The 13,727-nt window shown below is 39.6% G+C and overlaps 2 protein-coding genes and 1 long non-coding RNA gene across 5 annotated transcripts; 1 reads left to right on the top strand and 2 right to left on the bottom strand.

Annotated features, from left to right (window-relative positions):
* Window positions 1-774: 774 nt before the first annotated feature.
* Window positions 775-4,398, bottom strand: LOC113675824 (uncharacterized). Its single transcript, XM_027192424.2, has 4 exons — window positions 4,199-4,398; window positions 2,423-2,854; window positions 1,742-2,356; window positions 775-1,612 (listed from the first exon to the last, which is right to left on the bottom strand). The coding sequence occupies exons 1-4, from the start codon at window positions 4,269-4,271 to the stop codon at window positions 1,500-1,502; spliced, it is 1,233 nt and encodes a 410-aa protein (XP_027048225.2). The 5' UTR covers window positions 4,272-4,398; the 3' UTR covers window positions 775-1,499.
* A 73-nt stretch (window positions 4,399-4,471) lies between these two features.
* On the top strand, window positions 4,472-9,414 carry LOC149041130 (uncharacterized). The gene is made up of 2 exons (XR_016179469.1): window positions 4,472-4,528; window positions 8,421-9,414. It is a non-coding gene; the product is annotated as an uncharacterized LOC149041130 (long non-coding RNA).
* LOC113675822 (uncharacterized) lies at window positions 5,697-13,696 on the bottom strand. 3 transcript variants are annotated; one of them, XM_027192421.2, is made up of 11 exons: window positions 13,556-13,696; window positions 12,947-13,046; window positions 10,948-11,001; window positions 10,715-10,834; window positions 9,498-10,388; window positions 8,479-9,033; window positions 7,981-8,100; window positions 7,412-7,852; window positions 6,826-7,134; window positions 6,628-6,742; window positions 5,697-6,153 (listed from the first exon to the last, which is right to left on the bottom strand). In XM_027192421.2, the coding sequence occupies exons 2-10, from the start codon at window positions 13,032-13,034 to the stop codon at window positions 6,639-6,641; spliced, it is 2,682 nt and encodes an 893-aa protein (XP_027048222.2). In that variant the 5' UTR covers window positions 13,035-13,046; window positions 13,556-13,696; the 3' UTR covers window positions 5,697-6,153; window positions 6,628-6,638. The 3 variants fall into 3 exon arrangements, with proteins under 3 accessions (XP_027048222.2, XP_027048223.2, XP_089037364.1); XM_027192422.2 differs by having other exon boundaries at window positions 8,479-8,646; window positions 13,556-13,690; XM_089181238.1 differs by having other exon boundaries at window positions 8,479-8,646; window positions 12,947-13,146; window positions 13,556-13,625.
* Window positions 13,697-13,727: the final 31 nt, after the last annotated feature.

Raw genomic sequence — 13,727 nt, 5'->3', positions numbered from 1 at the left:
GTGCAAGTATTTATTGCTCAAAGAAATTAATTTGCGTCCGGCCATATTGACTACAAATCAGCAACGAAGTAACGAAGTCGTTTAGCCTTAGTCTTTACCGTAGCTTCTGTTTGATACCCAGCTAGCCTTACAAAAAAAAAATTATCCAAGCGTTTCTTTATTATTCCTCTCACCTCATGAAATTAAAATTAGTGAAAAAGAGCTGTTAGTTTCGTCCTACGGAAGGCTGGCTAAATCAATGGTGGCAAGAGAGACAAAGACGCATACACAACTATTTTTCCAAAAAATAGATCCCATGCAGTTTAATGGTCTTCTGCCGGCAAGGGTAGAGTTAAAAAAAAAAACCTCTCGCACAGTAAATAAACAGCCACAGAGCCAAAAATGGAAAATGAATACGAAAAATTTTTATGGAAAATTTACATTAATGACACAAATTTTGCCTTTTTAAAATTCAAGAAATGTTTTGATCACTTACCTCACCACAAAGCGAGGCTGTTTTGAGAATTCGGCAAATTTTTCTTTTTTGCGCCATGCTGTTGTACTCACCGGCCCTCTACACCCTAACATCAGTATGCATATTCTCCATAGTGTTCCCTATACATTTTCCAAGGTGCCGCGGCGGAGAATTTGTTAAATAACCAAGAGCTTCTTAAGTTGGTGATCATTTCCTTTATTCTCATAACGGCTATGTGTGATTCAGGGGTTATATTGTAGGGAGAAATTTTAGCTGCTAGTCACGTGATTCTTAGGGGTCAAAAGTTGAAAGAAGCAAGATTTAGGATTTTGATTATATTTCTTTATTTCTGTTTTAAATGGTATTACCAACAATTAGCAAGTTATGCAGGGAACCTATGGAATTATGTAAATAGAATAACTATAAACTACAGAATCCCATGATGATACACGTCTATTTGCCATTAAATAATCTGCTCAAATTTAGCTCTAGCAAAAATGTCTTTAAAAGACTTAAAAGTAAACTTACAATAACTCTGCAAAAGAAAAACTACGGAAACCCAAACGAAGTGGAAACAAAAACATGGTAGGAATATAACACAAAATTATTTTATACCAAAAATTGATAATCCGTTACGGCAATACTGCAGAGGTTTTGGTGATGAAAGTCTTGTCACTGGAATTGCTGAATAACCCTTTATGACATGCAGGACATCGCAAGCAGAATTTGAAAAAAATTGAACCTTTCGAAAAATATATCGACGAAAGTTGCATGCTCCACAAATCAACTTTCTCCTTATCTACAAGGATGTCTAGTTTGCCAAAAATGAAATTGAAAAGTGAAGCTACAACGCACGAAGATGGCTGAAGAACTCTTTAAACTTAACTTTGAACAAATTTTGAGATTCGCTTCACAACAGAAAAAAAAGTCTCTGCTAAACAAGAGACTAGAATTAAAGTTTATAGTCCTTTTCTTTTTCTTTTTACTTCTATTTTATGTTTAAGTTTTTCTTTCAACGGATAACAGTTAGGATCTTGGGTCGGTTTTACTTCGAACAGAGTCTGCACTTGAGCCTGCAGTTGGTCTGCAGCCATGTTTCCCTGCAGCGGTCATCAGGATAAATTCTACACACGCTGTGGTCAGAGCAAGTTTGAGGTGCTGTTGAATTTGAAAGAGAGTGATTATTAATAAAATATAAAAATTCTTAATTTTTCATGAGTTTTGAATCTTTCTTTAGAAGAACCATTAGAATATGAGAGTACAAACAGTATACAGCAATTTCATTACCGCTGTAATAGGCAGCCGGAGCGGGGGCTGGAGGGGCTGAGACTACTGGAGCTGGCTGCGAGTAAGCTGATGCCGCAGGAGCAGCCTGCACAGCCTGGGCTGGTGACTGGGTTTGAGGAACTGCCTGGTCAGCGCTGGGTGTTTTTTGAGGAGCAGCTGGAGTCTGGGTGGACGCCGCGGAATCCTTGGAGGGCGACTGCTGAGGTGCATTTTGGGATAACCCTGGCGTGCTCTGAGGGGCAGCTGGAGTCTGAGTGGAGGCTGTTGAATCCTGAGAGGGGGGCTGCTGATGTTCCTTTTGGGATAAGCTTGAATCAAAAGCAGGGGCCTGGTCTTGAGGAGCTGTGTGATCGGCACTAGGCGCGCTTGGAGGGGCAGCTGGTGTCTGTGGTGAACTAGCAGCATTGGTCTCCGTTGCATCTTTTGCATTTAACTGCTTAGGTGCATTTTTGGAAGTTTCTGAGTCTGTAGCATTTTGAGAGGTCGTTTTATCTGATGCATCCTGAGAAGTCGAAGGACTTGTCGAATTCTGCGAGGCAGACGGCTCTGATACTTTCTTGGATGTTTGTGTTGTGTTCTGGGAAGCAACCTGATCTTGGGGTTTGTCCTGTTCATCTGTGAAAGAAAAAGACAATTTTCAATCCAGGTTCATCCCTCGGTTATTTTTTAGAAGGCTCATACCTTTAGAATTCGTCTCAGACTTCTGAGCAGCACTTTCCACAACTGCTTCTCCTTTGGTAACCCTCATCCTCTCCTTATGGTTTCCTTCGATGACCTCCACGCTTGGCTTTGACGAATACTTGACTCCCTTTTCAGGAACATCAATCTCGATATTTTCAATGAGGGGTTTTGTTATATTTTGCTTTAACACCATCATTGGTTTAACGTATCCTTTGGTGGAGTTGCTTCTTGGTGGCATGATGCGGATTTCCTGGATCTGTGGGACACCATCTTTTAACTTTGGTTTGACTCTGATTGTATACTTTGCCTCGAGGGGCTTAGGTCCCGAAGCAGGAGCGACTAAGTCCGCCTGGAACTCGGAAACCTCCGGGGCATCGTCAGCACTCCCTGTTACATCCTTGAGGTCTGTAGCTGTGGTGTTCCCGCTTTCCTCTTTTTCAAATGAAAAGGGGAAAGTATCAAACAAAGAGGCCCATATAATAATCGACTAAGCTCAAATCCATTGAAACTTGCAAAGCCACCTAAAAGAACTACTCTATGTATTTCAATGGTTTCTGACGACAATTTTTTAATTCTACAAATTCATACTTTTTCCCGCTTTTCGAAATTAGTTTGTTAGTTTGCTAAAATTGTGGCTAAAACAACAAAAATGTTCTCTTTTGAAAATGTTCGATTTTATAGTCAACAGGTGTAACGAACTAATAAATCCAATAACTGAGGCGCTCTTCAAGGCTGCGTGTTGGACCAAAATCCTAACTATTGACGAAGAGACCATGAGAGTCTCGATGAGGTGATGGCTTTTACGGTTAATCAATTGGACAGTTTACGTCTAACGGCTAATATAATTCCATGGTGGTCACCACGGTTTATTTTTTTTACGACTAACGGTTTAAAACATTTTTCAATTTTTACCCCTTGCGCCTAAATTTTTTTGGACGTTTTACGACTACAGGTTAACCCCATTGAGACCCTCGGCTATGGAAGAGTATTTAGTTTGCTGTCATAGAATGTGTTTCTTCTGAGTAACTTGGTTCTCATGATGACAAAAAAACAGAGCAGAATTCTGCCGCTGTTTTACCACCTACGCTACTAACAAAGCCTACGAATTGAAAGCCAACTACTGGTACTTATGTCAAATCCGACACGCATGATCAGTTACTATATAAAAACTGTGGTGAAGAATGTTCTTCATGTGAAGATTTTCCACTCATATCAAAAGCTAAATTTTGAAAACACTTTTAAATTTACCTTCGCCTAACTGTTTCACAAGAATAAAGTTGCCGCTTTCATAAGACTTACACGTGTTTTTGTATGTTAAACTTCTTTCCAAATTTTCATAAAAAACGCGATCACAAGTCCAACATTTTTCATATTTACTGTAGAAAAAGCCAGCCAAAAAAATATGAGTTTTGTTTGATAAAATAAGAACCTCATGTCAGACGGATTGGACCGGTTTCATCAACTCCAGATTCAAGTATGAAAACATTATTTGATTATGGATTTTGGACTTTTTCCGAGATCGAAGCAAGTTGGCCTTCCTAATGATTTCTGGTCATCTTTATGTTTTGGCCTCATCCAGAATCTTTTTATATCACATTACTTTAGTGTTTATTCCTTTTCTGTTTTGGATCAATAAAGTGACGAAGTTTAGTCTGAATTCTTGTTTTTCTTTAAGCGGTTTCCGAATCTTACCCGTTGAAATCATGTTATGTAGGCCAATTCCAAATTATTTTGACTTTAAAACTGGTAGTAACCAACCAAAGTGTCAACACTTACCTCGAGCAAATCTTTGGATATTTCTTCCCTCGGTTAGGGCTAAGCACACGAATAACAGGGCGATTTTTATCATTTTTTTTCGAGAGTAGGCTAACGTTCACTTTGTCACTAATGGATTTCCCTGCCAAAGACTGACAAGTTTGAAGATGTCAGCTCACGAAAATTTTAGGAAGGCTTTTTACTGGTGACCTTTCTGCTTAATGGGCTGGAAACATCCCTTTGTTACTTTAAAAACCTACCGAGCTTATACGTAGGTCCATCGGCATTTCAAACAAAAAACAATTATCGCATCGGATGGTGAACACGCCAGCTTTTCCATTATTATCGCTTGTAAGTAGAAACTTTAGATCTATTGCTCGAGTCCATTTCTTCCATAATGCACGTGGGGCGGTATAAATGAACATTTCGTCATACAGTTAAGAAAACCACAGTGACGGGTTTGTACTGGGGAGTAGCCTTGGATTGTACAGGAGATTGTCAGGGTTAAAGCAGTTGTTGGTAACAGTAACTGACGTTTCGATGAATTTTAGTGGAAGTCATTGACAAAGTCAAGTGACGCTGATGATGACTTCCACTTAGGTTGCCATAACGCTTCAGCCACTGAAACTGACAACGGTTTTTTCAGAACTGCTCTCCTCTGAGTGGACGATCACATTCCAACGTTGTGTTTAGTCAAGTAGGTATGACTAAATAAATACTTATAATGCGATCGACGAGTTTTAATGCTAGCTTTTAACCGTATACGTATCTAGATCGCTTGCAAGTCGCGTTATGATGAAAACAGGAAATGAAATTTCTAATGCAAGCTGTTCAACTTTGGTTTGGCCACTAGCACTATATTTGGGGCAACAGAAGAAAATAAAATTTATAATTTTCTGAACATAAGAGCATTGGGTTTGAATAAAAGGATACTATCAGCAAATTCCCTGGAGCAACGCTAAGGGGCGTGGAGATTGTTCCTTTTAATTTGTTCATTAACGCATTTCTTCATTCATTCAATTATCCTTTTTGTCATCTACTAGCACGTTCATTCAAATTTACGTTCGTTTGTTAATTCAATAAATAATGTACACAAGAAAAATTACGCGCTTCTGATTGGCTGAAAACGAATGCATTCTCATATAACGCAAGTGCAAAATTATAACACGAGTACAAATTACAAATAGCGCGCACACCCGTTCAAAATTTCGTCTGCTTTGACTTTCTCTGTTGTTTTCTCATGTACATTGTTAACAAGTAAAATCGTGATTTCTCTTGCAATTTGGAGTAATAAGCACTTGTAAATTTTTCACAGACTACAAACTGCACGTGCCTAAGGGTTCGTGCATATTTTTGTCTTAGAAAAATTTTATAAATGTCCATTTACACTTACCTATACAAATTCTTTCCTTGTTTGGTCCACGATCGTGCATTTGCTCGTTCGTAGATTCAGAAATTCTTCCCTTCCGATTTGTTCAACGATCATTTACTGCCGAGCTGAGCTCGAAACACATGTACGTTCATTTATGACGATTTTTATTTAAAGAATAAACATGCACTTCACAAGCAAAATAGAATTTAGTAATTCAAAAGATGGCATCTGTATTCATAGAATAGCTATATGTTTGATTCACGATGACCTCTCACCACTGATTCACGTCTCTGGAAAAAAACCTGTGATTTAATTAAGTAATCTAATAATTGAATATAACACCGCACCTAGACGATTTTAAAACAATACTGATGACTCGATTTTCCCTAACTGAACTGAGAACAGCAAGCTTCACATTACAAATAGCCTCGTGCACAAAAGAGATCAAAGTTAGTTATACTAATTCCAAATTAAGGTCGATTCTAATCTACTGCTAAATCAGTAATGAAAACCACAAGGCAAAGCCATAAAGTGAAGTAACGCCATCAGCTGACTTGAAGCCCTAAGAGTTTTTTTTATCTACAGCTGCAGTCACGTCCAAAACCTGAGAGAGAAAAAATATACAAAATCAGGTTTTCAAGAATATCCAGTTTCTTTTCGTGTTAACTTGGCTGTGGGACTCTCCCCTTTGACATGAATATGTTATAGTTTGACATTCTTCTCCACTGACAAAAATTTTCCATTTTAACCGCACGGGCTTTTTTTCCTTACACCTTAATTGCTCCGGTATAGAGGTGACGGACCTATCGTCTCCAGCCAAGTATTGTTGCCGCTTTTTTCTCGTTCTCGTTTTGAAGCTAAAGAGCCACATCTACCCACCCTCTCCTTCCTTTACCATAAAAACAGGATTACGGCACCTCATAAGCCTATTTTGTTGTTATGATAACAACTTAGCAGCTCCTTTGAACTTGACGTTATTTGGTTGGTTGGTATGTTAACGGTAATTAAAGATCTTTGTGCTTAGGAGAATACCTTTATCTCTCCTCGCTTTCATTCAAAAGTAAACCAAAATGCATACCTTTTAAGTTTTTAACATAGTTTGCACAAGCTCTTGCAGTTTTCTCTCAGCCACGGATCTGCACAACGATCAGCGGTGTATGGTGCACATCTGCCATCATCAGTACAAGTTTGGGCTGTGAACAACACATCATTAAGCAAAATTATGCACAATTCGTAACAATTTAACAATAATAATGATACAGACTAAGTAACTTACTGCTGGTATAGGCAGCAGCTTGAGCAGCTGATGTATCGGGCTGAGTAGTTGCAGCGCTGGTGGCATCGGTTTGGGTTGATGTGGTAGCAGTAGCAGCTTCAGGAGCTGCAGCGGTGGCTTGGGCTGTTGTGGTGGCTTGGACTTGGTCTGCCTGGTCAGCCGATGTTGCAGCTTGGTTGTCTAATGGAGACTGACTCTCTGAGTTTGTTTGATCTTGGGTGGCGTTGTTTGAAGCTTCTTGTGTTACTGGGGAGGATTCAGTCTGGTTGCTTGCAGTTACATCAGTTGCCTCTTTTTCGGGCTTTGACCCTTTAAATTTCATATTTAAACAAAAAACGATGCAACTCAGGAACTTACATCAAAAGTACATCAGTAAAAACAACATTTGTTGCAACTAAATTGATTCTTTTCTTCACATCAGCAATCAACTCAAAACAAACGTAGGGGTAAATTGCGATCTATGGCTGATCTATAAGAGAGATAGAAGCTTTTAAAAAAATACATGCTTTAGACCTCTCTACCTACAAGAACTCCTCCCTTTCCATTGTAAAAGATCATTACAGCAGATCTACGCCCTCCATCCTACCTTCAGGCTCCGTCTGAGACTTCTGCACGGGATCCTCTACTATTGCCTGTCCCTTGCTCACTTGTAACATCTCTGTATGATCTCCTTCAATGACCTCCACACTTGGCTTGGAACTAAATTTGGCACCCTTTGGTGGGATGTCGATCTCAATATTCTCAATCATAGGCTTAGTTATATTTTGCTTCAGCACCATAAGTGGTTTTACGTATCCTTCGACCCCAGCCTTGTTTGGAGGCATGATGCGGATCTCTTGTGTCTGTGGCACGCCGTTAAGTAGCTTAGGCTTCACTCTGAGAGTGTATTTGGCCACAAGGGGCTTGACTCCGGGTGCTGGTGCAACCAGATCCGACTCAAGGGTGGCGTTCTCCTTAAGATCGTTCACCTCAGATGGATAAATCTCTTTGGTCTGAGTGGCTTCAGTGCGGCTCTGCGCATCCTCGGCTGCAGGAAAGGAAACCCGTGTTTGAAATTAGCAAAATGTAAGACTGTGAGTAAATGTGAAACGTTGATTTGTTAAAGGAAAACATGTTGAGCTCGTGATCAACCAAACATCTTGACGACTTGCTTACTTTTGCAAAGGTTGCATCTCTTGGGACAATTGATCTGCCACCAGGTGTCGTTGCAGTTTGAGTATCCATAGGCACAGTCTTTGTACAAGTCATTGCAATAAACGCCGAATATGTGGGTCACTGAAATAAGATAAATAAAATATCTAATACATGCAATCTGAAATGGGAGGCTGAGTTCTTTTCTCATGGAGAAAAACCAGTGGTTCGATTTTCAAATTTGATAATAGGGGCATAACAAATGAGAAAGAGTCACACTTTTACCCATAATGCAGATTAGGGTATTTCCTGTGAGTACAGAAAATTTTCTTAATGCGAAGCCTCACTTTTTGCTGTGGTCCAGAAATTGCAGGTTTCATCTACTGATTATTGCTGTGTTTTCCTCAACACTTAGAGAACAGAGGAGTATTTTACAACTCAAATTATATATTTCCATTTTCCAGCGTACGGAGGCCTTAATCATTCGAATATACGCAAGAATATGAACATGGGACCACTTACATGGTGGAGCCTTTGGCATATCAGGGCACTTCTTGCAACCTTCTGGTCTCGGCTGTTTCTTGCAACACGTCCATGGGTAATCAGCGGCATTCTCAGAATCCGCCTGTTGTGGGTCTACAGTGACATCCTGAGTAAAGGACTGTCCTGTAGACGTCAGATCTAAAGTACCTGGACCAGACAAAGTAACACTTGCAGCATTAGGGCTAAAATTTCCTTGCATTTTACTCGACTTATCCGAGTTGACAAGATGAAGTTTGTGTTGTGAAGTTACCTCTTCTTCTGATAAGTGGAATGGTGACAGTGGTGAAGCATTCGGCGATTCAAGTGTTTCCTCTGTGGATGTTTTGTCTTTCAGAAGCGCTGATATGGCCAATGCGTTCGGTGATGATGTGTTTTGTAATTGTGGACTAGTTTGATTTTGTGCGAGTGCTGATGATTGCGTCAAATTTTTTGATAATGAAGAATTCTCTGACAATGACATGTTTTGTGACAGTGTTGAATTCTGTGAAAGTGGCTCTATCCATGGTTGAGACTGATTTAATGAGGTGATGTTACCTTGTGCAAGAAAAATTAGCGTCTCCAGTTAGCATTACAACATTGAGCAAAACGATAATGAGAACAACACAACCATAAACTACTGATCTCAGAGATTGTTCCCCAAGGCAGTAAAACTCGTATTGTGGTCTAAAAGAAGAAATACTACTCGGGACCAAAAAAAGAAACAACTTAACCAACAGAGCAGACAAAAATGGTAAAAAAATTCATTTGTGGTTGAGAAACATAAAAATGTATCATGAAAGAGATAATTAAATATGTAATATGTGAGCTTCCTATGTAGTAGGCAAAAACAGTATTTAGGTGTGTACATTTGAAAAAAATTGTATTATAATGACTAAATCAATAGAATATCAAACTTATCCATGTCATTAGGAAATGCAACAGCTGTGCTGAACTTGATTTACCCTAAAACTAAGCAAGAGAATATCAATTAATATTCTCTTGTTCTAAGTGAGCGTTACCTGTAGCAATGGTCTCGTTCGAGGTCGTATTTCCCGCAGTAAATGCTCCAGCCATGATGGTCTGGTTTGGTTGGCTCACGTTTGCCACAGATGGTACAAAGCCTGTTGTGTTAGACGCAAGTGAAACTGTTTGATTGATTACTTGGATGGTTTCATTTGCAGCTGGCTGTTGCGCGGCGACAGGTTGCTGAGCTGCAATTGGTGCAGCAGGCTGCTGAACAGCCGCAGCAGCCTGTCCTACTTGGGGAACTGCTGGGTTAGGTGCTGCAGGTGCACCAGCATTAGGCACAGCAGAGGCAACTGCGGGAGCAGGTGTTTGAGCCGCTACAGGAGCAACACCTGGTGTTGCACCTGCGGTCGGAGCAGCTGCAGATGTACCAGCAGCAGGAACAGCTGCGGGCGCAGCTGCAGAAGCGATGGTAGAGGCAGCTGCAGGGGAGATGCCGGCAGCAGGAGCAGCCACAGGCGCAGCACCAACGGCAGGGGTAACAACAGCGGAAGCTGGAGCAGCAGCCTGTCCAGCAGGAGCGGCATCCTGGGCGCCAGGAGCTGTCTGCTGAGCCGTGTTTTGCTGATAAGGGTCGGCAGCTTTTCCCTCGTCAACGTACTGCATATGAACAGGATGCTCGTCCGGGTAAAGAAATAACCATTTCCTGTAGTTGCTCTGGTAGTCAAAAAGCTTGTAGCTGGTTGTCGGGACAACGTCGGGCTGTTTGGTTGGTGAATAGTCATTTGGATGTCTAAGGAAAACGACATCGCGTCTATCGCCATCATCTCGTTTGTCTATGTGTTTGGCAGAGTGTTTATTCTTGTGTTTCGATCCACTTATTCCATGCTTTTTGTCTCCTTTCTTGTAATACAAGACGGCAGGAAGCTTCATTAATTCAGGTCCTGTAATGGCGTCGGAATAATAAATATTTTCATTATACAATCAAGTTTTAAACAACCAGCTTTGGCACATCCTTATTAATTCTAGAAAAAAACAACAAGGTTGCCTGTAATGCATTTAAATTTACCAGGAATAAATCCATTGGTGTGGAACGCAACTGCTACCATCATTTTGGGGGAAAATTTAACGTTAACTAGACGACTGAACGGCAAATAGGCCCATCAGAGTTTTCTAGCCTAAGTAGAATCATTTTGTGCGATACTAGCACTAATCGATGGACAAAGACAACTAGGTGACCCTTCTGCTGTGATAAAACAGAGTGCTATACCTTCATATTCACAGAGTCTGCACATTCTGGGGCAGTTCAGCTGAACCCATTCTGAAGCGCAATCAAGATCACTGTATTTGGAGCAGTAGGAATGGTTGACACAAAATTCACCCTTTGGGGCTGTAAGAAATTAAATAGAAATTTCATTTATTATCTGCATTTAATGGTGAAATTGGAACCAGATCTGAAGGTAACTGATCGGCAAGGTAAATAATCTTATGTGTACGATTTACCATTGTATTTCTTGCTTCCACTTTTGTGAACGGCATGTTTTGATTTCTTGAAGGCTGTTCAAGGAAAATCGTAAAAGGAACGACTCAATAAATACAATGAAATAAGCAAGAGAGAGTGAATAATGTAGCGCATTAAAGAGAGGGCCTGACGCTCCACTAGCTTCCGTGGCCGGAGGTATTTTATCAGCAAGTGCCCCGCTACTTTTCCGAGAAGTTGTGTAACCTACAATGCAAAGGCTCCACCTATAGCTTCTAAGGTCCAAGAGATGTAAAATCTTATATAGCGCACAGATTTCCTGAAATCATGATGTCCAAAAACCTAATATCTTTCTTTGTCGAATATGAGGACGTTCATCATCTTTTCGCAGTCTCTTTCTTCCATAAATGTTGCGTTTCCTTGTTGGCGAAAAGCTGTTGCATAGGCTGTTTAAGATGCGAGGTATATGCGGCATTTTATGTCTGTGTAGTCCCATTATATTTTTTTGCTGTAAGAGAGGCACGGACATTGAAACTCCTTGATAGAAAAGAGGATAAAATTGTAAGGAATTTCCTTGTACGCCTCTTTTAGCTAATTCTCTCCATGTTAAACTAAATCAAAATCCTTGATTGTCTCCCCGTCATAGATTACCCAATCACCGATAAACATCGGTGCTTTGAGGACAAATTCATGCTAATAAACCACGGCACAGTTGTGTATAAGTAAACAAACAATTCCTCTTGTGTCTCAGTACCAAAAACAATCAGCCATGATAAGAGTCCCAGCATTGAATGTTTTTTTTGGAGATGAAATTCCCTAACAGCTTGTGATCTCATTGGCAATGCGGGTGTTCTCTTCAAACGCTGATTTTCTCATAATAAACTTACAAGTGCCCGTGTTGGTTTTTGTAAAACCAACCATAAAAAAGTAATAAGGAAGGCCGACAATCCTTCCTAGAATATTGACCTAGCTTTGAAGATTATCAATTATTATATTGCTTGTTTTTGTGAATTTTTCGTCACAGAAAAATAAACCTATAAAGTGCCCTCTTTATCAAGGTATTTTTTTCGCCCTCTTTGTTCTCCTAGGAATTAATCGATATTTTGGGAACCATCAATCTTTATCATCAGAGTCGGTGGTTGCGATGAAAGTTTACCTTTTACTGGGAAATTGCCACGGAAATTCCATTTTCCTCTCAAAATCCATGTACCGAACAGAACAATTAAATATTGCAAAGCCAAAAACCTGGAAAGTGAATAATCTGACTGCAGACTACAGAACTGATGGTAGCGAAATTAAGATGAACTGCACTGATTGCTTTCATTTTTATAAAGACAGAAGTATTTCAGCGATTTCCAAACATCCATATACGCCTGTTTGAGTCAACTGTAAGGCAACTTTGCTTCTGCGTTTTCCAAATCTTCCAGGCTGAGCTGGTTATGCAGTGTTTGTCACTGATAGATTGACCTGTAAAGCTACGCTAATTTAATCTTCAAAGTTTTTCAATTTCAAGTATTGTTCAGCCATCCAGTTTTAGCGCATCTTAAAAAACCCTAAAAGTAATAGGGTATTCCTCGACCTAAGATGAATTCCTACATTTAAACCTACGGTTTTATGTTTTGTTAAAATCTCACTTGAGACAGGTGTCGCTGCATTACTTGTATGTAAACTTTAGCTGGTGTTGTTCCAGCTGAAAATGGCCAAGCTGTTCATCATAAATAATTCACAGTGATCGGAGCACCACTATTTCGTCAGGAGAACAATAAAATCATAGTACTTAGTGGCGAAATCATTTGTGAAACCTTGCGGTTCACTGAAGCTTTGCGTTTCAATCTTGTTGGCATTGAAGCTTTCAACCAGCATTTATCCCTGTTTATTTGTCATTTGAATTATCTTTCATATGCCATTATTCAAAGCTGGTAAAGATCACGGCCAGAATGAAAACAATAAGTCAATAGATCGATTAATTGAATTAGGAGTATATCAAACCAGGTTGTTTCAGTGGATAAATCTCGTATTTACCTTTAGCCTCCAAGAGTCCATGCTGTACAGCACAAAAGAATAATATGAACAGTGCCCTTACGCCATATCTTGTCGCCGTCAACTTCATCGTTTTCTTTCTCTGACAAAGGAGAGCAGGTTATAGACCGGTTGTTAAGATCGAGTCTGTTAATAAGATGAACTCCTATATGCATGCAATTTGTCGTGATTATTCTGAAATGCTGTTTAAAAAAAATTGATTTTTACATCAGCTTGAACATGGTTCTATGGAACGAACAGAGATAATGTAAAAGGTATTTGCTATATACACTAGAGTAGCACCAATTATTATCTAACAGTAATAGTAATCTGCTGAGCAAATAACAGCGTAAATTGGTATAAATTGCGTCTAATGACGGCGATAATGGTAAGAATTTTTCATTTCTCAGCCTCAAGATATGCAGTCAGAAATAAGTCAACTTCATAAGCGTGAGAGAAATGGATCGATTAAATAGTAATAACTTGTTCAACAGAGAAAAGTTGTGTCCAATTAATTGATTTTTCTGTCAATGTTCTTGGAGCTCAGTTCGTATATTTAGACAATCAAACAATTTACTCGATAAACAAGCTTTTCATGAACATAGCTCTTACCTGATAATTTTATGGTTATGAAGGAGACATAAAGGAAAACACGAACGGTCCCTCCGAAAGGTTGTTTTGAATTTCAAAAATATGATAACATTTAAAACAATAATTTGGCAGCTCTTTCAATTGAGAAAAAATATGATCCCATAATTCTCAGCGAGTCACGTGCTTGTCTGTC

The sequence above is a fragment of the Pocillopora damicornis genome, chromosome 8 (assembly GCF_964200805.1).
Source record: "Pocillopora damicornis chromosome 8, jaPocDami1.2, whole genome shotgun sequence".
In the NCBI taxonomy this organism is placed as follows: domain Eukaryota; kingdom Metazoa; phylum Cnidaria; class Anthozoa; order Scleractinia; family Pocilloporidae; genus Pocillopora; species Pocillopora damicornis.
The sequence above is the reverse complement of the archived record's forward strand: the minus strand, read 5'-3'. Positions and strand labels throughout refer to the sequence as shown.

Bases quoted from the DNA above. Each gene is read 5' to 3' on its own strand.
- LOC113675822 (XM_027192421.2), bottom strand. From the start codon at position 13,034: ATGAAGTTGACGGCGACAAGATATGGCGTAAGGGCACTGTTCATATTA. The intron at 11,002-12,946 runs GTAAATACGAGA...TTCCTTGAACAG, and splicing joins TGGACTCTTGGAGGCTAAAG to CCTTCAAGAAATCAAAACAT. The intron at 8,101-8,478 runs GTAAGTGGTCCC...ATCTTATTTCAG, and splicing joins TATGCCAAAGGCTCCACCAT to TGACCCACATATTCGGCGTT.
- LOC113675824 (XM_027192424.2), bottom strand. From the start codon at position 4,271: ATGATAAAAATCGCCCTGTTATTCGTGTGCTTAGCCCTAACCGAGGGA. The intron at 2,855-4,198 runs GTAAGTGTTGAC...CATTTGAAAAAG, and splicing joins TATCCAAAGATTTGCTCGAG to AGGAAAGCGGGAACACCACA. The intron at 1,613-1,741 runs GTAATGAAATTG...CAAATTCAACAG, and splicing joins TCCGGCTGCCTATTACAGCG to CACCTCAAACTTGCTCTGAC.